We start from the raw sequence: 27,455 nt of genomic DNA, 5'->3' as shown, positions 1-27,455 counted from the left end.
TTAAAATGGTCCTGGATCAATACAAAGATCCATACTTTTAATGACTTCATGAACTCCACCACCATCATAATTGTGTTTTCCTAAATACTTAAGAAATTCACCTTCAAATAGTACCCAGCAGGGTAAATAGGGTGTGACAAACAGCAGCTCATTCCCATTTAAAGAGACATGCACAGAAATGAGGCGGTTCTTTGCTGTCTGCGTTTTAAAATTTGATTATCATTCTTTTTAAAGGAGGCATTATCTCAGTATACAACCTTTAATAATTGCTTTTGACACTATGCTGGAGATGGTTTTAATTCCAATCTTGACCCCAGTAAGATGAAAAAAAAAACATATTTTACTCGTGTACCATTGGCCATGTTTATATTCGTGACGGCCTGGGGGGGGGGGTAAAAATCATGTGATCGTGACCGTGCAGTAACGTGAGCGCGCATGCGGAGGTCAGAGTTGACAGTGTCCCTCTACACAGCCGTGTTAGCAGTGTGCGGCTAAGCTAACTAGCTACATGTGGAGGGTAAAACAGGAGCTATCCCCTACCCTAACTCTGTCAAAACTCCCTCTTTCTGCGCTAAACAACTTTAGAATTTAACGTACTCGAAAATAAAGGGCGATATCAGTTGACAATGAAAGGGTGAGTATAAGCTTTCGAGTCACGGATAAGTAGCTTAGCATAAGTAAAGTTTTTCCATGTCTTTTTTTCCTGCCCAGGGAGGCGGGGAGTCTAGCTAAGACGTTAACCTATTTTTATTCTTGAGCGGAACACAATCGGCTAACGACAGCGCTGTTACTCAAATACTGTTGTCACCATTGTAACTGTTTGTATATTGTCGCGTTGATTAGGTTGCGAAAGAGTTAAGCTAACTAGCTAGCAAAAACTGGGAGCTGAGTTAACTAACTTTTGGCTGTGTCTAAGCTACAGATCGAACTGGTTAACTACAGGTAAACTCGGTGACATTTCCCATCAAAGTTACCCTCGACAACAACTTACTCCTGGTGTCAGATGTCCAAGTGTAACTTGAGCTTTCAGAGTAAAATATATGTTAATATATAGGTGGCTGTAATAACTGATTCAGGTTAAATATTCTGACCAGATGTCTGTGTGGACAGATGTCAGACCTGGCACTGCTGACACATACTGTTGACCAAACAGCTTCTTTTTTTTTCTTTTTTTTTTTGACCCATAATTCTAAAAATATCACAGTGAACCACCAGCCTGCCAACATAGTGCTGATCCAAACAAATCAACAGATCCACACAATTCTTTTATGTTGAAAATAAGTTACTGTATGTATAGTTAAATCCATGTACAGTAGTTGTTTCTTTTCTTTTAAATCATGTTTATCCTTTAAGTGTTTAAAGTAGACCTGCATTGAAATAAATGCAGTCAGATCTTTGGACCAAAAAATGACTTATATTTACACATAAGATCCTTCTGAATGTAGTAAAGTAAATCTGCAAGCCCAGATCTGTCATTCAGCGGAGAAATCTTCATTTAAAAATGACAAATTTACAGCTAAAATTTAGCCCTCTGCAAAACTGTCATCACATCCGGACGCTGCCGAGACGTCAGGGAAAAGACCCTATCCCAGCATGCATTGCGCGTGCCAACTGTAATTTGTGGATTTACGTGTTTGCATCTGCACTTTTTTCTTGTCTTATACGGAAGGATCTACTTTTTTAAAACTTCGTATTGTCTTGCGGCACGTTTGGTGAGTAGACATTTCTTTTATTTGTGCTTGAAAATTATTTTGGGGACTTTTCATATGCCCGTTTGATTGGGTGGTGTCGCATTGAAAATCTACTGTCTTTCGCCTCCGGTGTTACCGTCGCGGGGTACGGAGGTGGGACCCGCAAAGAATCCAAGTCATTAAAAAGATATAAACCTCTCTCAGCGGCCACGGAGCTCTGCGGCTCCGATTACCGAGACGTGCGGCTCTGCGGAAAGTCTGTTCTTGCAGCAACAGGTGTCACCGGCCGCTCCGCATCAAAACAGCGAGAGTAGTCTCTGGACTTTTGCCAAGTTGGCTGCACCTTCATTCAGTAGACAGGGACGTGGTGCCGGCTGCACAGCAGACACGGGGGCGATATGAGTGGCCCGCTTCGGCATTTACCGAGCACACAGACTCAGTAAGCACAGCGGAGTCAGAGAGCGAGGCATCGGGGAAGAACGTCGCCTGCTGTCGATGTCGCCGCTGATCTGAGCATGCAGAGCTGTATCTCACATTCATTGCTGCTTTTGGATGCTGAAACCAGGATGTGTATAACAGTAACATTACTAACAGATAAAATCAATTTCAATGTGGGATCGGACTGAAGGCGGGAGCGCTCCGTCTTCTGCCGGACGTCACTGCAATGACCCGGATGTACAAACAGTTTTCACTGAGGGCAGTTTTACTTTACTGCATTCATAAGGGTCTTATAAATACATATCAGCTATTTCTTTCTGAGATCTGACCACATTTATTTCAATGCAGGTCTACTTTAAAATGAAAGAATAACAAGCATTAATATAAATACTCATGTAGAATGTTATAGGTGAGTTTTCCCTTTTCCCAAAAAGTGTTGACACTTTTCCTTTTAAATTGTGTTATTATGTATTAACACAAAACATCAACCAGATGAAACTAAGATGAAAGACTTGTGATGCCACCACTTTGTTAATAACAATTTTTTGATTCGGTCATATGACTGTGACATGCTGTGGTTAGAGGAAGGTGAGGTTTATCACATTATATTCCTATCCTTGACTGAGAGTTTGTCAGATTATAGTCCTACCTGCCCTTTATGATGGCTACAGTTTCTGGGGTTAGCCTGGTCTTGGGTGCTGTCTGCCACACTGAGCTGAGACTCCACTGTGTGCATGCATGCAGTAACACAAGGGAAGGCAGTATTTGGTCATGCCAGTCATTCTAATTGTTACCTTAAACTTTATTCTGACCCAAACTTTTTCATCATCTGTCAGGTGGAACATATATTTGTGACACTGGACGTCAGTAGGGGTCAGCTCAATTAGCAGCATTATCTCCGCTTTGTTCAATGTGACAGAGGGCACCCACCACCTGGGTATTCCCTGCTGTGTTCATGGAACATTGTACATGTGATCTCTGTCTGGCTCAGCCAAAGCTTTATAGGTGACATTGCATGTGCTTACATTTGCCAGTAACACATCTATTGCAGACTAACACTAGCTTGATTTGATTTTCTTGCATTTGGTTGACTTTACCCTGAAAATAGCAGACAATAAAACTGTTATCAGCTGTTTTGACCGGTTTGCTCTTGTTCCAGTAGCCGGATCGAGTTGGGGGATGTTACACCCCACAACATTAAGCAGCTGAAGCGCCTCAACCAGGTTATCTTCCCTGTCAGCTACAATGACAAGTTTTACAAGGATGTACTGGAAGTTGGAGAGCTTGCCAAACTAGGTATGAAACATGACTCATGATATTACAGCCCAGGCTACATTTTTTTTGTTTCTAATAAGCAAAGAGTGTTTTCCTTACCATTTATTGTGAAATGAAAAGGAAGAAGCAAAGGATGACACGTAGCCAGTAAAGATCAGAGCCCGTATTCACAAAGCATCCTAAGGCTAAAAGTTGCTCTTAGTGATGTCATTCTAAGAAAACTCTTAGAATTCCTCGAATTCTTAGACATTCCTTAGAATTTTCCCTTAGTAATTTAAAAGTTATTCACAAAGCATTGCCACGTGGAAGCAACCCAGTGCCAAGACGATGTAGCTCAATGCCACAACTGCGCGAAGGACGCAAAGGACGAAGTGAATCGGACGCCATAAATTGGCGTCGGTAATGTTGTATTGTGAGGGTGTGGCTTCCAGTCATGATGAGTACCGTCGGCATTGCTCTGACTTGCGCTGAAACCACTTAATTTCTGCGTCGAGCACAGGATGCAAAAAAATTAAACACGTTTCATTTTTGGCATCCGATTCGCTTCATCCTTTGCGTCCCTCGCACTGTTGTGGCATTGAGCCACATCGTCTCGGCACTGGGTTGCTTCCACGTGGTGTTGTCATGACACTGCACGACACAACTCGAAGTGGGCCTGGTGTGAAAGGGGCTTAAGTGAGCTCTTAAGCTGCAAAACTGTTAAGAGGAGGACATTTAAGAAGCCTAAAGACCCCCCCGATACTAGCACGACTTTGATGCACGCACTTGCACGCATGTCGTTTTGATGATCCCACTCGCTGTGTTCCCAGCTGGATGCAGTGCTTTGGTCCACTGGCTGCTGTGCACTGGACGCTGCTTACATAAGATAATTATTTTGTAGCGGATGAATGATTTTCTCTGCGAGTTGTCTGTTGAAAACGGCTCTAATTGCTTCCTGAATCACAGAGGACCGTTCCAACCGGAGCTGTTCTTGCGAGCACGCACGCGCGCTGAGCGAGCAGGAGGAAGCATTTGGAGCCATCTAAATAGGTAATTATTTGTCATGCTTACATTGTCATGGTTTGGTAAAAACAGTTGCATGCTCTTTCTTTCTTGTGAGCAGCTGTAAAAGTATGTAATAGATTTAACATCTTGTTATAATCGTTCAGGCGAGCTGCGCTCTGATGCGGTGCGCTGGCACAATCACTCGCTCTGTTCACTTCTTTACTTGACTTGATGAGCTGGACATAGTGTTGGCGAGTAGATCACACAACATTGCACAACATGTATGCATGAAAGATTTTTTTTTTTTTTTTAACATTTCAAAATTCTCTTTGTGCAATTGTACACACCGATGCCCCTCTCGCATTCAGCCGAGAAAGACGAGTTTACTCTCCTGCACGACACAGGGCGTGCAAGTGCGTGCATCAAAGTTGTGTAAGTGTCACGGGGCTTTAAGAGTGCCTTAAACAGACACAATGGTGGAAAGACAGAGGAAGGAGAGATATTCTCCGTATGTTGAATGGCAGTGATTCAGTAACATGCTAGCGGCTTGATTGTGCAGGTTTAATGTTTGTGGTTGACCTTATCATGAATGAGCTTACTTTTCCCACCCAGCGTAGTAACGTAATAACGCCTGAGATGAAGGTCATCACAACATTGTAATACCTGGCTATGGGAAAAATGGAAATTACATGTAAGTTCTATCACATTCATACAATTATCAATCAATCAATCAATCAATTTTTTTATATAGCACCAAATCACAACAAACAGTTGCCCCAAGGCGCTTTATATTGTAAGGCAAGGCCATACAATAATTATGTAAAACCCCAACGGTCAAAACGACCCCCTGTGAGCAAGCACTTGGCTACAGTGGGAAGGAAAAACTCCCTTTTAACAGGAAGAAACCTCCAGCAGAACCAGGCTCAGGGAGGGGCAGTCTTCTGCTGGGACTGGTTGGGGCTGAGGGAGAGAACCAGGAAAAAGACATGCTGTGGAGGGGAGCAGAGATCGATCACTAATGATTAAATGCAGAGTGGTGCATACAGAGCAAAAAGAGAAAGAAACAGTGCATCATGGGAACCCGCCAGCAGTCTACGTCTATAGCAGCATAACTAAGGGATGGTTCAGGGTCACCTGATCCAGCCCTAACTATAAGCTTTAGCAAAAAGGAAAGTTTTAAGCCTAATCTTAAAAGTAGAGAGGGTGTCTGTCTCCCTGATCTGAATTGGGAGCTGGTTCCACAGGAGAGGAGCCTGAAAGCTGAAGGCTCTGCCTCCCATTCTACTCTTACAAACCCTAGGAACTACAAGTAAGCCTGCAGTCTGAGAGCGAAGCGCTCTATTGGGGTGATATGGTACTACGAGGTCCCTAAGATAAGATGGGACCTGATTATTCAAAACCTTATAAGTAAGAAGAAGAATTTTAAATTCTATTCTAGAATTAACAGGAAGCCAATGAAGAAAGGCCAATATGGGTGAGATATGCTCTCTCCTTCTAGTCCCCGTCAGTACTCTAGCTGCAGCATTTTGAATTAACTGAAGGCTTTTTAGGGAACTTTTAGGACAACCTGATAATAATGAATTACAATAGTCCAGCCTAGAGGAAATAAATGCATGAATTAGTTTTTCAGCATCACTCTGAGACAAGACCTTTCTGATTTTAGAGATATTGCGTAAATGCAAAAAAGCAGTCCTACATATTTGTTTAATATGCGCTTTGAATGACATATCCTGATCAAAAATGACTCCAAGATTTCTCACAGTATTACTAGAGGTCAGGGTAATGCCATCCACAGTAAGGATCTGGTTAGACACCATGTTTCTAAGATTTGTGGGGCCAAGTACAATAACTTCAGTTTTATCTGAGTTTAAAAGCAGGAAATTAGAGGTCATCCATGTCTTTATGTCTGTAAGACAATCCTGCAGTTTAGCTAATTGGTGTGTGTCCTCTGGCTTCATGGATAGATAAAGCTGGGTATCATCTGCGTAACAATGAAAATTTAAGCAATACCGTCTAATAATACTGCCTAAGGGAAGCATGTATAAAGTGAATAAAATTGGTCCTAGCACAGAACCTTGTGGAACTCCATAATTAACTTTAGTCTGTGAAGAAGATTCCCTATTTACATGAACAAATTGTAATCTATTAGACAAATATGATTCAAACCACCGCAGCGCAGTGCCTTTAATACCTATGGCATGCTCTAATCTCTGTAATAAAATTTTATGGTCAACAGTATCAAAAGCAGCACTGAGGTCTAACAGAACAAGCACAGAGATGAGTCCACTGTCCGAGGCCATAAGAAGATCATTTGTAACCTTCACTAATGCTGTTTCTGTACTATGATGAATTCTAAAACCTGACTGAAACTCTTCAAATAGACCATTCCTCTGCAGATGATCAGTTAGCTGTTTTACAACTACCCTTTCAAGAATTTTTGAGAGAAAAGGAAGGTTGGAGATTGGCCTATAATTAGCTAAGATAGCTGGGTCAAGTGATGGCTTTTTAAGTAATGGTTTAATTACTGCCACCTTTAAAAGCCTGTGGTACATAGCCAACTAACAAAGATAGATTGATCATATTTAAGATCGAAGCATTAAATAATGGTAGGGCTTCCTTGAGCAGCCTGGTAGGAATGGGGTCTAATAAACATGTTGATGGTTTGGATGAAGTAACTAATGAAAATAACTCAGACAGACCAATCGGAGAGAAAGAGTCTAACCAAATACCGGCATCACTGAAAGCAGCCAAAGATAACGATACGTCTTTGGGATGGTTATGGTTAATTATTCAATTATTAATATCAAAGTAAGTGATGTCAGCAGCCATAGCCTAAACTCACCTGTTTGAGAAGAACTTTTCTTGTGTGCTGCAATGTCCGCTCTCACTTTGGACTGCATGTCTCACACTCATCGCTTGTGCGCAATTATCAGCAAGGAAAGTAAACATAACAATAAGCTAATCAATATAATAATCGGAATGTGAATGAGGTATGTTCAACCATTTTGAAGCTGTGTAACAATTCATTTAATTTTACTGAGTTTTGTCATCATGACATTAAATTATTTTCACTATTACACATTTCTTAATACAGTTCAGGTTATATGATTGGTTGATTTTACTGTCCATTCATAACTAGGAGCGCAGAGTGCATTTTTTTTTCTCTTTTCCTTTTTGTGAAAACCAGTCACAGCTCCTAGAAGACTGCATCATACCTAGCAACAGGGTCAACCCCCGCCTCATCACAAAGGTAAAAGTTTCTGTCCACTCCTTGCTCAGAGTTGCTCTCAGACACTTCCTGGTTCACTCTTTGTCTAAAGATTCAAATCTTTAGAGAACAAATAAGAACAAAAGCATAATGAAAACCATTAAGTAAATCCTGTCAGTAAGGAGGCGTGGTCGCCATTTTAATTCCGGGCAAGTTAGTGATTTGCGTGCATAGAAGTTCAACAAACAGGTGGAATATGCCGGAAAGCTGCGCATCCACAAATGGAGGAACAAGGGAGACAATATTTCCTTCCATAAGTAAGTGGTTTTGGTTCTTTTTGTCACTTTGTCTGTGATATTTGGATGATAAACAGCTGTATGTTTCCTGCCGTACCTGTGTCACCCGATGACACGGACCATTAACTCTTCACTTATGTCGAGTTAATACGAGTATTTTCCACTGCTAGATACTTGTCGTTAGTGATTAAAATTGTTCGACGAGACTGGAGATTTTTTTTTAATTTGCACCTTAAAATAATGAGATTATAATGACCCGCGCACTGTGCCGCTCACAGTCACACCCACACATAGAGATTTGTACACACACCACTGACTTCATGAATGAAACTCGGTCAATAAAGGATAATTGTGTAAAAATATAATATGTATATAAATGTATTGTAATGGTTTTAGGAGCTGCGTTGAACAGCAGCTGCAGGACGCCTCAGCTCAGCAGCTTGAACAGCGCAGATCCGTGTAACTTTCAACACTAATATTTGGGAATGTGTGTGTTTAATACTTTAAGTTTAATACTTTCCTGACATAATTTAATGTAATTTAATTTTACTGGCTCAATATCCAGGTCAAAATGCCATTTTTTTTAACACGTATTTTGCGAGCATTTTTCTGAGTGTGTCCAGTCGCGGATCTCCATTGAAAATGCATTAACATCCGGGTACTTCATCAATATTTTGCCCGGTTAGGAGACGTCATGTCGCTGTTCATAAAGGGACGTTTTCGTTTCAAAGAAAAAAAATATTATATACAGATAACAGGGTTCTAGCTAGGATAAAATTTTAGCGTAGTAATGTCGAGGGAGCGAAGCGACCGGGGGGGGGTTGCGGAAGGGGGGCAGCTATTGAGAATTTAAGCTAAAAATTGGCCATTCTAGGGGTACCCAAAGGGGAAAAGCCAGGTATGACAGCCCAAGTTCCTTCATCATGACCAGAAGGCTGGGGAAGTTTGTTGAGTGGGCAGTCTCATTCTGGGTTACCAGTACATGGCCCTCAGTGAGGCAGTCGGAGTCCGTGGACATTTTTAAGTCGAGACTTAAAACCTATTTTTATTCTCTTTCTTATGAGTACTTTTTATTTTGTTATGTTTTATTCTTTTACTTCTGTTTTTAATTAGGTATTTGATTTTTATTTATTTATTTATTTATTTTAATTTTTTATGTTGAACTGTTCTGTGTGAGGCACCTTGAGATGGCTTTTATTGTAATTTGGTATTTATTGTAAAATATATATTTTATCTCAACAAAAATATAAACGCAACACTTTTGGTTTTGCTCCCATTTTGTATGAGATGAACTCAAAGATCTAAAACTTTTTCCACATACACAATATCACCATTTCCCTCAAATATTGTTCACAAACCAGTCTAAATCTGTGATACTGAGCACTTCTCCTTTGCTGAGATAATCCATCCCACCTCACAGGTGTGCCATATCAAGATGCTGATTAGACATCATGATTAGTGCACAGGTGTGCCTTAGACTGCCCACAATAAAAGGCCACTCTGAAAGGTGCAGTTTTGTTTTATTGGGGGGGGATACCAGTCAGTATCTGGTGTGACCACCATTTGCCTCATGCAGTGCAACACATCTCCTTCGCATAGAGTTGAAGAGAACACCTCTCCAACGTGCCAAACGCCAGCGAATGTGAGCATTTGCCCACTCAAGTCGGTTACGACGACAAACTGGAGTCAGGTCGAGACCCCGATGAGGACGACAAGCATGCAGATGAGCTTCCCTGAGACAGTTTCTGACAGTTTGTGCAGAAATTCTTTGGTTATGCAAACCGATTGTTTCAGCAGCTGTCCGAGTGGCTGGTCTCAGACGATCTTGGAGGTGAAGATGCTGGATGTGGAGGTCCTGGGCTGGTGTGGTTACACGTGGTCTGCGGTTATGAGGCTGGTTGGATGTACTGCCAAATTCTCTGAAACGCCTTTGGAGACGGCTTATGGTAGAGACATGAACATTCAATACACGAGCAACAGCTCTGGTTGACATTCCTGCTGTTAGCATGCCAATTGCACGCTCCCTCAAATCTTGCGACATCTGTGGCATTGTGGTGTGTGATAAAACTGCACCTTTCAGAGTGGCCTTTTATTGTGGGCAGTCTAAGGCACACCTGTGCACTAATCATGGTGTCTAATCAGCATCTTGATATGGCACACCTGTGAGGTGGGATGGATTATCTCAGCAAAGGAGAAGTGCTCACTATCACAGATTTAGACTGGTTTGTGAACAATATTTGAGGGAAATGGTGATATTGTGTATGTGGAAAAAGTTTTAGATCTTTGAGTTCATCTCATACAAAATGGGAGCAAAACCAAAAGTGTTGCGTTTATATTTTTGTTGAGTATATATATATATAATATACACACACAACCCCTGGCAAAAATTATGGAATCACCGGCCTCTGAGGATGTTCATTCAGTTGTTTAATTTTGTAGAAAAAAAGCAGATCACAGACATGACACAAAACTAAAGTCATTTCAAATGGCACCTTTCTGGCTTTAGGAAATCAAGAAAAAAAGATTGTGTCAGTCAGTAACGGTTACTTTTTTAGACCAAGCAGAGGAAAAAATTATGGAATCACCCTGTAAATTTTCATCCCCAAAACTAACACCTGCATCATATCAGATCTGCTCGTTAGTCTGCATCTAAAAAGGAGTGAACACACCTTGGAGAGCTGTTGCACCAAGTGGACTGACATGAATCATGGCTCCAACACGAGAGATGTCAATTGAAACAAAGGAGAGGATTATCAAACTCTTAAAAGAGAGTAAATCATCACGCACTGTTGCAAAAGATGTTGGTTGTTCACAGTCAGCTGTGTCTAAACTCTGGACCAAATACAAACAACATGGGAAGGTTGTTAAAGGCAAACATACTGGTAGACCAAGGAAGACAAAGCGTCAAGACAGAAAACTTAAAGCAATATGTCTCAAAAATCGAAAAATGTATAACAAATGAGGAATGAATGGGAGGAAACTGGAGTCAACGTCTGTGACCGAACTGTAAGAAACCGCCTAAAGGAAATGGGATTTACATACAGAAAAGCTAAACGAAAGGCATCATTAACACCTAAACAGAAAAAAACAAGGTTACAATGGGCTAAGGAAAAGCAATTGTGGACTGTGGATGACTGGATGAAAGTCATATTCAGTGATGAATCTTGAATCTGCATTGGGCAAGGTGATGATGCTGGAACTTTTGTTCGGTGCCTTTCCAATGAGATTTATAAAGATGACTGCCTGAAGAGAACATGTCAATTTCCACAGTCATTGATGATATGGGGCTGCATGTCAGGTAAAGGCACTGGGGAGATGGCTGTCATTACATCATCAATAAATGCACAAGTTTATGTTGATATTTTGGACAATTGAAAGGATGTTTGGGGATGATGAAATCATTTTTCAAGATGATAATGCATCTTGCCATAGAGCAAAAACTGCAAAAACAGTCCTTGCAAAAAGACACATAGGGTCAATGTCATGGCATAGGGTCAATGTCAATGAGCAGATCTGATTTGATGCAGGTGTTAATTTGGGGGATGAAAATTTACAGGGTGATTCCATAATTTATTCCTCAGAATTGAGTGATTCCATATTTTTTTCCTCTGCTTGGTCTAAAAAAGTAACCGTTACTGACTGCCACAATCTTTTTTTCTTGATTTCTTATAGTGTTTCTTAAAGCCAGAAAGTTGCCATTTGAAATGACTTTAGTTTTGTGTCATGTCTGTGATCTGCTTTTTTTCTACAAAATTAAACAACTGAATGAACATCCTCTGAGGCCGGTGATTCCATAATTTTTGCCAGGGGTTGTGTATATATATATATATATATATATATATATATATATATATATAATATGCAATTTACATTATTTTTCCCATGGCCAGGTATCACAATGTTGTGATGGCCTTCATCTCAGGCGTTATTGTGTTACGATGCTGGGTGGGAAGGTAAGCTCATTCCTGATGAGGTCAACCACAAACATTATCCCTGCATGATGCATGATCAAGCTAGTAGCGTGTTGCTGCCATTCAACATACAAAGAATGTCTCTCCTTCCTCTCTGTCTTTCTGCTGTCTTGTCTGTTTAAGACACTTTTAGGCTTCTTAAAAGTCCTCCTCCCTCCTCTTAACTGTTCTGCACCTTAGGAGCTCTCTTAAGGCCTAAGATGCTTGATGTGAATAATTTTTATCTTACCAAGGGAAAATTCTAAGAAATGTCTAAGAATTCAAGGAATTCCAAGATTTTTCTTATAATGATGTCACTAAGAGCTACCTTTTGCTTTGTGGATATGGGCCCTGATGTTTTGCACTGCAAAGAAACATTACCATTCTTCAGGAGTACTTCTTTCTTTTCTTTCAGCATACTTCAATGACATTGCTGTTGGGGCTGTGTGCTGCAGAGTGGATCACTCTCAGAACCAGAAGAGACTCTACATTATGACACTTGGCTGTTTAGCACCCTACCGTAGACTTGGAATCGGTAAGCAGCACTGCACATCTAGAGGGCTTTTCTGTCATCTCTTTTTTTTTTTGCATCAGTTTAGATTGGGTTCATCTTAACCAATTCTTGCATTGCCCATGGGGATCCATGGGCTCTAGATTGAGTAGTGTTTATATAATAGGTACCTGGCATTTTTCAAGGGTGGTAATAAATTGCACAAAGTTTCTATAATGAGCTGGAATGGCGTGTTATTCCAGAATGTTCTTAGAACCTTAAAGTGGCTTGACACTTGCACAGATTTGTTCCCCACACTGGCACTCAGTCTGGCATGCCGGTGAATAAACTCATTGTAAACTGCGTGTGCAAAGAAAATTTTGAAATGTTCATAATCTCTAGCACACATTAATTTTGTGTACTACCTGTGAGCATTGCGCAATCTATTTGAAAACACTGTGTGTCACTGCGAGTCAGTGCGTCAGCTCAGTGCATCACAGTGCAGCTCATCTGAACAATTATGACGCAATGTTAAATCTATAATAAACATCATTTTTCAGATGCTCATAAGAAGGCATGAGAATCCAATTGTTTTACCAAGGCATTACTATATAAAGATTACAAATAATTACCTTGGAGAAGATTCCAAGTACGTTCTCCATGTCTTGAAGCACGCGAGACAAGCAGCAGCTGTAGGAAATTCCTCTGTGATTTCGGGAGCAATTGGAGATAGTTTCATCAGACAAGCTTGGAGAGCAAATGATTAATCCACTATGAAATAATTATTTTATATAATGCAGTGTCCAGTAGGACAAACCGGGTCGCATTGGCATGACGAATTGCGCGGCAGTGCAGGGCTTAAATTTGTGAAGTGTCAGTGTGGCTTTAGACCTTAGACCTCAACAGTATTTTGAAGAAGAGCACGACCCTTTTATTTCCTTTTAATTGCAGAATTTTTAAAAACTTACCTGTCTTAATGTAACGACGTGACACGATGCAACACGATATCGTGCCACAAATGCACCAATCGCTCAAATTCGCTTTATTCGTGTTGCTTTATTCGTGGCCATCGCATCGCATTGCGTGGCTTGGACTTTTGTGGCGCCACAACGTCTCCTTCCATAGGGATTACATGGCAGCCTCTCGCCGCCTTCGCTCGCGTGGCATTCATTGTGAATGCGGCATTAATATATAGATCATTTACCGCCCTCTGCTGGATTGGCGTGTGAGTCCAGAATGTAAATAATCCTTGTTCAGCATTGTTAGCTAATATATGTAGCTTCTCTAAAAATATTACTTCTTATCAATGTTCAGTTTTGGTGCCATTCATCCTTGATCCAAAATACATAAGCATAACAAACAGCAAATGTCCGCTGTCCCGTTTGTGCGTGATCAAAATTGCACACTCACACACACAGTTGTTTGTCTTTTCTGCATTCTGCTGTAAGCCGGTGCATTTAATTTGACAAACAGAGACGGTGATGAAAGACATTAAAAGCAATACACATTTCACTCATGGTAACAGCAACATAACACTTAACTGATTGAACCAGTTGAACTAAGAAAACACAGCAAATCAATAACACTAACACTGTTAAACTAACATGAACCACAGTAACATTTAAAAACCCCAAACCCCCATTGTACATTGCAGCACAACGTCCATTGTTTATCGGTTAGCTAAAATTGCAAATTTTTCCAAAAATATTTGTTCTAACAACTTTTGTTAGCCACTTGGCTATTATAATATACAAGTTGTGAAGGGTTTAAACTACTGAAGCATTTGGTGTGGCTTTGTCAAAGGCAGCACAGGTATGTGACTGTCACCTCATTGTCCGCATCACAAAACTGATTAACAAGATCACATAAATGAGACCAACATGTTAACATTTATGGTCCATGTAAATGTCTGATGTACCTCAAATAAATAGAGTTCATTATTTATTGTAATGTCTCATGATTCAAGAGAACCTGTGAGGGTAGGTTGCTGTGTGAATGTTTTATTTATTTGTATTGGAAAGCAGTAATCAGCTTAGTGGGACAGTGGTTTGCACACTGGACTTTTGTGGAAAAGACGCTTGTTTGATTCTTGTTTGTAAGTGGCCCCTGGTTGCCACTCACAAACGTATCTTGTTCTGGAAGACAAGATACGTTCTAACCTATTGAACAGAACTGGATTCATTTTGCTAGTTTTCCTCAGTTACATACAGTAATTTATTGAATGAGTTTGAAGAAATAATGTGCATGCACAGTTTTGACAGTTACAGTAAGTGTTGGCTGACAGTTCTGTCAGCTATCATTGCTAACTTTAGCAAACATTGTAGTTTTGGTGGGGTGATCTTTTTCTACATTTGAGAATGTGCATCTTAATTATCAAACTTATGAATAATTTGTGGATTGTACTCTAGTTTTTCAGTCTTTCTTTATAAATGAAGCAGTACAGGTGCTATGACTGATTTATTATGTGAACTGTGTGTAGGTGGTGTTTGTTGAAGTGTAGACTCGTTGCGATGACTGCTATATGACTGGCAGCACAGGTTTCATATTTACCCTCTCGTTGGTCCAGTTTTGTGTTCTCACCAAAGGAAAACCGGAGGATAATTTGGTTGGGACTTCGCCATGACCACATTCTGTAAAGGGTCTCAGCATTGTTGACTTGTTTCAGGCATGAGTGCTGTTGTTTCTGCCTGGATGAACCACTTGAAAGTGTTACTTTTGTCAGATTTAGTGATGGTTGTATAAATTGCTCTGGTGTTACAATGCTGTAAACAAATACTGTTATAGATTGAACTTTGTCAACTTTTTTTTTGTTTTTGTTTGCTTTCAGGTACAAAGATGCTGAATCACGTCCTCAATATCTGTGAGAAAGATGGCACCTTTGACAACATTTACCTGTGAGTGTCTTCTGTACGTAGATGTGTGCAAAGTAAAGCTGCAGCTAAACATAGTCTTCATTATTATCGTAGCTTTTAGTTTGACACATTTTCTGTCAATAAATGTCAAATGTCCATATATGAAGAAAACTATGTGTGAAAGTGGAATCTGCAAATATGCAGTATTGATCCTTCATATCTTTTGAAAGTAACTTTGAGTTTTTCTACAGTTGTTTGAATACAAAATGTTGGAAATTCTATTGTTAAATGTGAAATTTTGACCAACTTTTGGTAGTTCTTACACTAACTCCAAGTTTTTCGTTTTCCTCCCTTTCCTACAGTCACGTGCAGATCAGCAATGAGTCTGCCATTGACTTTTATCAGAAGTTTGGCTTTGAGATCATTGAAACAAAAAAGAATTACTACAAGAGGATAGAGCCTGCAGACGCTCACGTGTTGCAGAAGAGTCTGCGCAGCCCGTGTGCGCCCCCCTCTGGAGAGCTTCAGAAGGCAGAGTAGTGGCACAGCTTTTGGAAAGCGCACAGGTGTGCCCGTGTCCACAGAAACAGAACTATGACAAAAGTCCCAGGGTCGACACATGCAACGCTTTCTTCAAAGGATGCTCAATATAAATTGAAAGTATGAATACAAATTGCGGTGTTTGTTTTGCAGAGGGGTCCCCTTGATTGTTTTTTGTTTGTTTGAGGTTTTTTTTTTTTTTTGCCTCCCTTTTCCTATACACATATTTGAAAAAAATGAGAAATCACTGTTTGAAAGTGTTTCTCTTAGTAAAAATGCAAACTTTAGACAGTTGTTCCACTTGGTGGAGGGGGTGCAGAGCATCATATTTGTGTTTCTCTGTGGTTATAAAGCTAATGGGGACATACCTGCACTGTAAAAAAACAAAAAAGGACAAAAAAAAAGAACTGTTGGTTTGAAGCAGTTAGTTTGAAAGCTAAAATCCCAGCTGGTCAGTTTTGGAGTGACACTGAGTTATGACGTGGAACCTCATGGCACCGCAAATCCCTTGCCTCCTGAACTCTGGGATTTATGGGAAATGAGTCTCACCAGTTTATGTTCAATCCAAAGGGGAAGAGCAGACATTTGTTCTGATGATACAGCTGTTTGGAAGGCTGAACAGTTTTGAGGTGGTTGAAAGATTCACCATTTAATTTCCGAATATCATTTTCCAGCCTGTTAATTCCCCATCTTTTTTTTTTTTTTTTTTACTTTGAAATGGCGAATGGTTCAGAGGTTCTCCTGGGCTTCATAGGATGGGTGAAAACATTAAGGAGTCAGTAGGAATGTGAGAAGCCAACAAAACATTGCTTTGAATGTTTTTTTGTTTTTAGAGCAGGCACCTTAACGTGTAAGGGAAGTCTGAATATTAAGAGATTGTCTTGCTGGAATTCGATTTGGGCATTAGATTTCAGCAGCAGTGTGCTCAGGATTTGGATTGTTAGTTTTACAGACAGTGTGTATCATGAATGCTGCCTGATTATTCTGGCACTTTATGTAGCAACTGTGCAGAAACGGTCTCCTCAAACTTGCTGGCTCCACCAGCTTCTCTTGCATATACTGTACCTTTTAATAGGCTCTGAAGCTTAACTGGTAGTTTGGAGGTTTTCGTATGATTTCTTGATCAATATATTACCCAGGGGAAGCTCTGACCTTCTGCATGCTGGGAGAGTTGTCCTCTCCACTGTAGTATAAGCATGTTTTCTTTTCTTTGGAGAATTTTATCTTTTCTGGAACTCTATATTCTAAGACTTTTTAACGTCTAAATAAAGGAGTGACTATTTGCAGTAAATGTGTTTTTTGTCCATGTTTGTGTTTTGCGGGGATTTTTGACACAAATAAACACAACTGAGGTATGTGCTGCACAGAGGTTCACAGCAAAAGTGCTTTGGTACGTGCAATGCAACACAAGACCATCCCCCGTTTCTGTTTTACAGACGCTGATTGGCTCTTAGTTCCTATGTCTGTAATGCTATTGGTTGTCTGCTCGACCGGAGCCCTCCCTTTTCTGCTCAAGGTTAGATGCACGGAGATTGTTTTGAGAAATGAGTTGAATGTCTTGCCAGCCAACAGCCTGCATTCCCAAAAGTTCTTGCGGAGACGAGTAATTTTTAAAATGCCGAGGCTACAGGTCAGTATAAACTACCCTCCGTCAATGGCCTTTTATCAGCAAAAATACGGCGGGAGGTTGTATCTTAAAATCTTGTCGGTAGCGGTTCTGATAAGCTAGCTCACTGTTAGCACGCTAGTTATAATAAAGCTAGCTGGTAGATTGACCAAGTTACTAGCTTGGGAGGTTAACTGGTGCGTTATTAACAATAACACCCTTTACTTTCGCCTCTATCACAGCCGAGCACGTAGCCTATTACTGTTTGAAATTTCTTAACTTTGTAGCGCTGTATTACAACGTTACAGGTAGCTACTGGAGTTTATGTTAGCCGAACATGCATCATTTTGTCAGTAAGCTAGCAAGGTAATAGTTTTTTAACTACCTCGTTTTTATGAGGAGTCTGTAAACACGAGGGATGGGCCGACTAGTAATAGTAGACTACGACTAGCCAATAATATCCGACTTTATTAGTCGACTAGTTGAAAGCCATTTATTGAAAGTTCATTTAACCCTTTAAAGAATAGACCTGCCGGAGGTGCCATCACTCCCTTCACTCTGAAGAAAGTGTCTGAACCTTGGCAGGTGAATTAGTCAGCTCAAACGGGTAGTCTATGCCTAGTAAATGAATGCAGAAATTGTCTTCATGCTAATGCTGTTTTTTGTATTTGTGATTTTGTGCTAATATTTGTTAAAATAAATCACATTTGAGTTTCATTATGAAGATTCGAAATTGGCTTCATTCAATCAATGTCAAATTTAGTCATGGGCTAGTGGATGACGAATGGTACCCAACAAGTCGACTAATTATTTTCATTAGTCATCCCAACCCTAGTAAACACTAATATTTTGAAATGACATTTGGGTGGGTTTTTTATTTTGTTTTGTTGCAGGGTGGATGGCGAGGGGATCTGAGAGCCAGCTGGTAGTTAAATGTGTTAACTGGCACCTTTAAGACAGGAAACTGTTAGGACAAGATGCCAGAAATGACTGAAACTCGGACATCTGGTCGTAAACATAAGTAAGAATGTTTGACATTCATAATGTACTGGTTATCATATTTTAAAAGTCTTGCCTGCTAACACTTCTTCTTTTTCCACAGAAAGAAGAAAAACAAAGAATCTCACAATGCAGGTGAATTGTTTTTAAAGTTTCTCAGACCTTGCTGTGCAGTGGTCATTAGTTTCAAGTACACGGCAGTTTTGCATAAAAGTTTTTTCCTCTACTTTTTAGTTGAAAGACACAGAAAAGAGAAGATAAATGCTGGGATTAATCGCATTGGTAATCTTCTGCCTTGTTCCCAGGCCCTAAAACAAGTAAGGCACAAGATGGTTATATTGTTTTTAGTCATTGTCTTCTGATTTTGGTCAAATGATGGACATTATAACACTGCAGTAAGTGATTTCTTACAAAATCCAATGTCACATCTCTTATATCTACAGAGTAAGAACATGATCTTGGACCAGGCTTTTCGCTACATCACTGAACTGAAGAGACAAAATGATAAAATGCTACTGGAAGGAGGAAACAAGGTTCAAGGTGACAGTTCACAGTTTTGGAAATAACACTTCCTTCCAGTTTACAGTGTGTGTGTGTGTGTGTGTGTGTGTGTGAGAGAGAGAGAGAGAGAGAGTGATTTCCCATTCAGTTGAAAGGGAAACTATCCAAGCTTTTGATTGGTATTGCAGGCTGGACAAGTAATCAAGTTTTACACGTATTGACACGATTCAAGAGTATCTAAATGTTTGTTTGTACGTTTTCTCTACAGATTGCTTTATGTCAAGTCACATTTGCACAATCAGGCCTGAATGGTAGCACTGTTAAATGGACTGCATTTATATATAAATGGTACATGGACTGCATTTATATAGCGCTTTTCCATCTGCATCAGACGCTCAAAGCACTTTACACACTAATCCCTCACATCACCCCAATGTGAGGGATTAGTGCTGCCATACAAGATACTCACTACACACCGGCAGCAACTAGGAGATTAAGCCCCTTGCCCAAGGGCCCTTAGTAATTTTCCAGTCAGGCTGGGATTTGAACTGAGGATCCTCTGGTCTCAAGCCCAACGCTCAACCACTAGACCATCACCTCCCCGACTGTTCACAATAAAAACAATATCAAGCACAAATGCTGTATTAAACATACAAGGTGAGCCCATAGGGCTTTAGTATTTATGTTTAGGCTCACCCAAGCGGATATCTTTGATGGCCTCAGATGAAGCCCACCTGGAAGAAGGAAACATAGCAATTCCTTGACTGGCCACTTGAGGCTGACTCCAAAAGTGAGCAAGTTCACATTCAAGTCCATGTTCTTCAAAGAGGTCTGGGACCCACAAGATTCTAGTCACAGTGCATCCAGAAAGTATTCACAGTGCTTCACATTTTCCATAGTTTGATGTGATTTACAGCTTTATTCCAAAATGTAGTAAATAAATTTTTCACTCAAAATTCTATTCACAACATCCCATAATGACATGATTTTTTTTAAAACATTTTTTGCAAATTTATTAAAAATAAAAAATAAAAACATAAGAAATCACATACGTATGCACACCTTTTGCTCAATACTTTGTTGATGCACCTTTGGCAGCAATTACAGCCTCAAGTCTTCTTGAATATGATGCCACAAACTTGGCACACCTATCTTTGGGCAGTTTTGTCCATTCCTTGTTGCAGCACTTCTCAAGCTCCATCAGGTTGGATGGGGAGCATCGGTGCACGGCCATTTTCAGATGTCTCCAGAGATGTTCAGTCAGATTCAGGTCTGGGCTCTGGCTGGGCCACTCAAGGACATTCAGAGTTGTCCTGAAGTCAATTCTTTTCATATCTTGGCTGTGTGCGTAGGGTCATTGTCCTGCTGAAAGATGAACCATCGCCCCAGTCTGAGGTCAGAAGCGCTTTAGAGCAGGTTTTCATCCAGGATGTCTCTGTACATTGCTGCATTAATCTTTCGCTCAACCCTGACTAGACTCCTAGTTCCTGCCCCTAAATAACATCTCTACAGCATGATGCTGCCTCCACCATGCTTCACTGTAGGGATGGTGCCTGTTTTCTGCCAAACATGTAGCCTGGCATTCACAACAGAGAGTTTTTTCATCAGACAAAAGAATTTTGTTTCTCATGGTCTGAGAGTCTTTCAGGTGCCTTTTGACAAACTCCAGGGAGGCTGCCATGTGCCTTTTACTAAGGAGTAGCTTCCGTCTGGCTAGACTACCATACAGGCCTGATTGGTGGATTGCTGCAGAGATGGTTGTCCTTCTGGAAGGTTCTCCTCAAGAATCTGCTTGACTGCCAAAATAAAGCTTAAAATGGGTCTCATTTTATCTCAAACTCAGAAGCTCCAATACCAGGCCCCAGGCCCCTGTTTCACTTTCAGATTTTTCAGCATGTCTCATTGTCATGCCTGAAGTAACCATTGTGAAAACAAAATTGAATGAAAAATGTATATGTTGCTGAAATTTTCCTGTTTCAAAATTTTATTTATTTATTTTGTTGACATATCCTTTGTTGGCTTCTTTCCAGCTCAGGAGATCTGTAGGTTACGGAAGCAGTTGGAGGAAATGAGGAAGGAGAGTTCTCGCTATATTGAGCTCCTCAAAGCCCATGACATTAACATTTCAGAAGACCCCACTATCCACTGGCATGGCAGACAGCGCTCTGCCAAGGTAGCAAAGGTGACCCCCACTCACCAACTCAAAAATGAGATCCTCATCCACACCAATGGCAATGTGATACGCCCAGCTGCAAAGGAGAATAGCCCGAGGAAACAGCCCAAGGAAACTTTAATTCTTCAGTCACCTTCGATGGCTAGGACCAGGTTAAAAATAAATGGTGCAGTGGTACAAGTTAATACTGCTTCTTCGACCCCTTCACTTCTCTCTGGGACAGCTATTAGATCCACGCAATCTGTGCAAGGTCAGATAGTGGCAGAGCAGTGTGTGGTTGAAACACTGCCAGTGTCTACTACTCTTCCACCTTCTGTATCTTACATCACTCTTAAGATCCCAAGAGTCACCGCAACGCTTCCCGAGCCACCTCAGCCTGCCACACCATTGCGGCCCTTGTCTATAACAACTACTTCAGTCTCAGAACTCTCTACTGACAGTACACCTCTACCTTTTTCCAGCCTTAACACACTACCACAGACTGTAACTACATCCAGATCAACATCCTCAGATGTTTATTCCAGGGTTACACAGGATAATGCCATCAGGACTGTGAGTTACACTGCTATTCCTACCAGCCAAGCACTTCTTAGGCCTGGGACGGCAAGTAGTACACAAACCACCTGGACAACTTTGCATATGGCGGGGAACACAGTGCAGCCATTATGCCAGAGTCTACCCACCCCAGAGATTAGCAATACTACCCAGAGTGTCCAGCAGTTGACTGTTTGCCCCTCAGGCAACAAATCTTCTGCTCAGCCTATTCAAATACAGATGCAGCCCCATGTACCTGTACAGCAGACACCCATTACCGGTCACATTCAGATGCAGTCTATTCAGAGGCCAGCACAGCTACAGCCATCCATCCTTAACCACGCACAGCCTCAGTCTGTTTTAGCACCTCAGCCTCAGTGTGCTGTTCTCCCCCAGTCAGCCATAGTACCCCAGGCAGCTGTTGTAGCCCACCCTGTGGTATCTCAGGCTCAGTCTGCTGTACTTCAGCCAGCTTCATTGGTTGCCCATCCTCCAGCAGCAATCATCCCTCAGCCAGCATTAATGCCCCAGCCCCAGACCACTGTTCTACCCTTGCTACAGACCATGCAACTGCTGCATGTAAATCCAACTGGAGCAGCAGCTTCAGGAGTAACGGCACCACAAAATACCAACAACCCAAGTGTGGTCATCCTGCAGCAAGCTAATCCCTGCCCTACTCCATCATTGGTAAGGGAGGAAATAACCAATCCGACGTCTTGTCAGCATATAGTAATCATCCAAGCACCTAATCAAACTGCACCTGCCCCTCAGAACCCTCAGGTTGGGCTTGTTCCTGCTGCTTTGCCCACTCCAGTGCCCGCTGTGTCCACACAAATTGCTGTAACCACCAGTTCAGCTTCTGCCACGTCATTACAGACAGTTGGGGGAAAGCAATTGGTGCACATTCTTCCACGTCCTCAAATGATCTGTGCCCCCAAGAGGTCCTCTTCTCCACCAGTTCCCTCAGCCCCACAGACTATCACTGTGAATGGCCAGATGTTTGCCCTGCAGCCTGTAAAGACTTCTGATAAATCCAGCTCTCAGAGTAGCCAAAGAACACTCCAGTTGGTCCATCCCACTACTACTGAGGAGCCAACTACCAATGTGGCCCTTAACAGTTTAGGAGCTCTCAGTAGTCTTAACCAGAGTATCTCTCAGGGCATTCCACTTAACATTTCTAACCAGAACAGTGTTCAGTCTCCTACTGATCTATCACCTGTCGTCCAGCAGCAGCAGCCGTCTGCTCTCATGACTGTCGCAGGAAATAATCTTGCACTTCCAGTCCAGCAGCTACAGGTCCCTTGCCTGAACCCAGTCAAAAAACGGCCAGTGTTTAAAGCCTCTAAGGTCTTAGGGAGAAGACCTTGCACAGTTTCCACTGTGAAAAAGCCACTGGTTAATAGGACTAAACCAGCAAAAAAGAAAGTACTCAAACAAGGACAGTCTGCTACTGCTGTGGCAGCCAATCCAGAGGAAGCTGCAGAATGTCAGGCAGGTCAAGCGACAGTCTGTCAAGTTGTACTGCCTTCAAGTTTGAAAGTTGACATTGCCACAATGAGTACTACAGTTGTGACGACAACAACAAATAGTGGTAAAATTAAAGAAAATTTCATTTCTACACAAAATACACCAAATACAATCACATGTAGTTCATCCAGTGAAGCTCCTGTAGTCAGTCAGTCATCTACACAGAGCAAAACATCAGAAACTGGTGCCTCTGAAAACATGTCTGTGACTGGAATCACTGCAGCACACAGTGACACAGTCGTCACTGATACAACAGTAAGGCCACCAGTGAATGCAGCTGTGGCCATGGAGCGCAAAACAGCTGTGGTGACAAACCTCAACCCCACTGTAACCAAGGCCTCAGTTACAGATGTGAAACTGACAGCCACCAGTGCAGATATGAGATCAGACTGCAGCAATAATTCTAGGCAGTGCAGATTAGTGCTCAGTGACACTGACACTGTGGCTCAAAACATTTCTATTAGTGTGCCTGCTACATGTCTCGCTTCGGTCTGCACCAGGAGTGTCACTGTTAGTGCACCATTAATGTCAAACCAGATTGCCAACTTAACAGGGATACATAATTCCCAATCATCCAGTGCCAAGGATCCTCTGCCATCCGCTAAGGCTGAGACTCAGTCCACTGCTTCTATCTCAGCATCTACAGCTGTGCCTCTGTCATCTGCAACAAACTTTTTTGCAGTTGAGAACTCTGTTAGTGTCTCAACTAGTTTAGAGTTCAGGAAAAGGGACACTGTGGGTAGAGCTTCAACACAGCAGACTGACATAAGCATGTCCAACCCCTCTCCCTGCCATCTTGCTGAAGTCAAACCTCCCCAAGCCTCTATGAGAGACGGGGAGGCTCAGGAAGAAAATCCCTCTGCTGCAGCAGAGAAAGAGGGCTTGATTGCTGTCACTTCTGATCCTCCCTCAAGAAAGGATTTCGCACTGCCTCAGCATGTATATACTAATTTTGATGATGAAACTATGGAGCATCCTGTGACATCCAGCAGACAGACAGATTCCCCTATGTCTGCAGCAACTGGGGGCGGAAGAGGGTTCTCTGTAGCTTCCATGCTTCCCCAGGGCCACGGCATTAGTGCATCTTCTGGGTCCTTTAGTACATTTACATTCACATCTGAGCAGGCAGATATCCTAGCATTGGCCATGCTTGAACAAGACAGTCCAGGGAGAAGGAGTGGTGGGTGTTCTGCAGAGAGTGCTCTTTCAACAAATCCCAGGACAGCTGCATGGGACCCACCAAAGACCCCACCCACAACTACGAGTAAAGAAAGGGGTTCGGCTGCACAGCAGTCGAAGATGAGTAAGCCTATTAATACAGTCACAGGCAAACCTGCTGTTCAGATATCTGCCAGAGGTCCAGTTTTGGAAGTAACCACTAATGCGTCTGGAACCAGACATCCACAAAACATTCCATACTCCCAGTCTCAGTCTCTTGCCCAGGTCCAGTCTCAGAGCCCATCACAGAGTGGCACTGTGGTGAGCCTCAGCGTTAACAACTTGATCAGGCCCAGCTCCAGTCAGCAGCCTTATCCTGGCTCCCCCAATATTGTTGGCCAACAGGGTTCAGTCCCATCACCCGTTGGGAGCTTGTCCCATATATCTCAACCACCAAACAATGCCCTGTCACCCTGTTCAGGTGCTGTCCAGATTAATGAGTATACGCCCATAAAGAGTGCATTAATGAGAGCTCAAGCTGTGGCTGCTGCAGGTGAACGACATGTAAAGAACATCTCCAAACGGCAGGCCCAGGAGGAGGTGATGATGAACACTGGAAAACGACCCAAACCGTGTCCTCCTCCATCTAATGCTGTTGGTCATATGGAGGTGAAGGCGGCAGATCACAGCCAGGTGATGATGGGGCAGCTGCCCCCTAGCTCCTCAGCCATTATGACAAGGATTACTTCAGAAGGTGGAGGTCCCCTCTTTTCCACAAACTCTTTCATGAGCTCAGTTGCTCGAACCACTGATGGCCACTGTCCTCCTCAAGGACCACCTGATCAGAACCAGCCAGGGGTGCTTCATCTGCCCCAAGGCCACACACAACATATTACAACCCAGTCTGGTCAGCACCTGGGAGGTAACATGTATATGAAACAACAGCAACAAGAGCAACAGAGACAGCATCTGTATCATTTACACCACCACCTTACACAACCTGATCCTGCACAGCGTCACTCAATCCACCAGAGGGCGCTTCAGCAGCAGCAGCAAGAACAGCATGTGCAGAAGAAGCGAGGTCTCCTTAGAAGCAGTCAGAGTGGCTCTCCTGCTAGCCTCCAGCAGAAACAGCATCACCTGGAAAAGTCTGGAGTACAACAGCAGCAGCAGCACCCACATCAACAACAGACACCGCATCAGCAGCACACACAACAGCAGCCACACCAACAATCACAGCCGTCACAACACCCACAGTCTCATCCTCAGCAACACCAACAGCAAACGCATCAGCATCAACAGCAGCAGTTGCAGCAGCAGCAGCAGCAGAGCTCCCACTCCAGACACCAGCAGCATCTACAGCAACAGATCCAGCAGCAGCACTTTAGGCACCAGGAGAAGAGTTGTGAAGCCCAGACAGCAGGACCCAGAGCTCACCACAACAGCCACCTGTCACAACAGGAGCACCTTAAGGTAGGTTGCACATCATAAACATTTAGTTATTAGTCCAGCAGCAGATTGATATTCCTCAATGAATTAGGTGAAACTTTTTCCAGCTTCTGAAAGATGACACTTTATGTAACTGTTTTACACCAATGACATACTCATTTCAGCAGTCTCTAAACACAGTAAAATTAAGTAAATGAACATTAATAAGATAATTTAGTTTTCAGATGTACACAAGGGTGCCAATTTTCCATGGATGTGCTGTTTCTCATGTTTTTTTGTCTTGCCGGGAAATGTTTTTGAGATCAGTGTGAATCCGGTGCCAAGGGTTGATCTCAGGACCAGCTCCAAATTTTGTGTGTGTGTGTGGCTGGTGGTGGGGTGGTGGTGGGGTTAAGGGTTGATCTCAGGGCCAGCTCCATTCGCCGCAGCTTGTAGATGAACCATGTGCTTTGTTTATTTTGGTAAACATTCACCTGTATGGCACAAGAGACAAAAGTCCTGATTGGACCTTTTTCATGGGCACACATTCCTCCCTCATTTAAGCAGACAGCATCAAAAATGACCATTGGATAACACTGGTCAACATGATTTTTCTTGCATGGAGTTTTTAATGGATTTTGGGTAATTTGGGGGCGCCAAATCCGAATCTGGTGTTTTTGCCAGCCACATCATGTTTTTGAGATATGAAAACATATTTCTTATATCAAGCATTGAAACAAAAGCTGCAGTCTCACACCTCTTCATCAACATAAACGATATTATGGCTCTTGTTCACATTTTGCGAACCTGGTTTAAAAACTATGCTTTTGATGTTGCTTTTGTGCATTATTAGTGGTGTCAAACTTGTGAGTGAATGAGCAGTTCTTGCATCATCCATCAATACAGGAGAACATGCAGATTGCCAAAAAATGTGATGTGATAGAGGAAGTCTGAGCTCAGATTTGGATTCAGCACCCCAAAATTACCCTAAATCAGTTATCAAAGTCCATGCAAGAAAAAAATTGTTGTTGACCAGTGTAATTAAAACCTCTCACTGGACTTTCTATTGCTGGAAAATAACAGCCATAAAAAATACCATTTTGTTTTTAAACCACCGCAGGGACTGAAAGAAAGTCACGCGATTGAGAAAGCTCACTTTTTCTCTTCTTCCGACCCGTTTGCCACATGGTAAAAACTATATTTTACAAAGAGTAGCAACACACAGAAAAACTTTGGATTATACAAATCATGGCTAAAACAAAATGGATGGTGAGTCCATATAAACTTTAATGTACCTATTAAAATAACACGTTCCTCGTAAGGTGTTTCATGCAGCTGCTTCAGGCTTATGGCAGTTTAAAAAAAATGCACGCGAACTTCCGGGGCAGTGAGGAACGAGATGGCAGCATAATGCTGAGCTCCTGAGTCGATCTGAGAACAATCTCCCCCCATAATACGAAAAGATTGAAAATGTGAAACTAAACTGATAAGAAATGAGCGGGGGACGAGGACAAAGAAGTGTAAGGAAGAAAAACATGTCCAAAGACCAAGAAGAATGCGATTTTTGAAGACAGGGCGGCAGACCAGGATAATGGCAACCGCGGAAAAACCAGCTCGCTGTTGGAGGGACTCACTGCTATCATGACAGAAATACGAGACCTTAAAAAGGAACTGAAGGAGGATTTCTCGAAATTCAAGGACGAGTTTAAGGAGGAGATGAGACGAGAGTTCGTTGTATTTAAGGACAAAATGAAGCGAAAAGTAGCTCAAAATGTTGCTGACATCCAACAACAGCGGAAGGACAC

General features: G+C 42.0%; 2 protein-coding genes across 5 annotated transcripts in view; both read left to right on the top strand.

Moving 5' to 3' along the window:
* Positions 1-424: 424 nt before the first annotated feature.
* On the top strand, positions 425-17,019 carry naa50 (N-alpha-acetyltransferase 50, NatE catalytic subunit). 4 transcript variants are annotated; one of them, XM_034169371.1, is made up of 5 exons: positions 425-634; positions 3,292-3,425; positions 12,234-12,377; positions 15,160-15,226; positions 15,547-17,019. In XM_034169371.1, the coding sequence occupies exons 1-5, from the start codon at positions 627-629 to the stop codon at positions 15,722-15,724; spliced, it is 531 nt and encodes a 176-aa protein (XP_034025262.1). In that variant the 5' UTR covers positions 425-626; the 3' UTR covers positions 15,725-17,019. The 4 variants fall into 4 exon arrangements, with proteins under 4 accessions (XP_034025262.1, XP_034025274.1, XP_034025255.1 ...); XM_034169383.1 differs by having other exon boundaries at positions 427-634; positions 12,258-12,377; XM_034169364.1 differs by having other exon boundaries at positions 427-634; positions 3,289-3,425.
* The window catches only part of LOC117509594 (basic helix-loop-helix domain-containing protein USF3), a 46,394-nt gene continuing 28,651 nt past the window's right edge, over positions 9,713-27,455 (top strand). The window contains exons 1-7 of the mRNA XM_034169335.1: positions 9,713-9,723; positions 17,256-17,354; positions 18,224-18,351; positions 18,433-18,464; positions 18,564-18,646; positions 18,773-18,869; positions 20,861-25,695. Of these exons, the coding sequence (XP_034025226.1) occupies positions 18,308-18,351; positions 18,433-18,464; positions 18,564-18,646; positions 18,773-18,869; positions 20,861-25,695 (5,091 nt within the window). The 5' untranslated portion in view covers positions 9,713-9,723; positions 17,256-17,354; positions 18,224-18,307. The remainder of the gene's footprint in view (positions 9,724-17,255; positions 17,355-18,223; positions 18,352-18,432; positions 18,465-18,563; positions 18,647-18,772; positions 18,870-20,860; positions 25,696-27,455) is intronic.

This window comes from Thalassophryne amazonica, chromosome 1, assembly GCF_902500255.1.
Source record: "Thalassophryne amazonica chromosome 1, fThaAma1.1, whole genome shotgun sequence".
NCBI classification, from domain to species: domain Eukaryota; kingdom Metazoa; phylum Chordata; class Actinopteri; order Batrachoidiformes; family Batrachoididae; genus Thalassophryne; species Thalassophryne amazonica.
The sequence above is the reverse complement of the archived record's forward strand: the minus strand, read 5'-3'. Positions and strand labels throughout refer to the sequence as shown.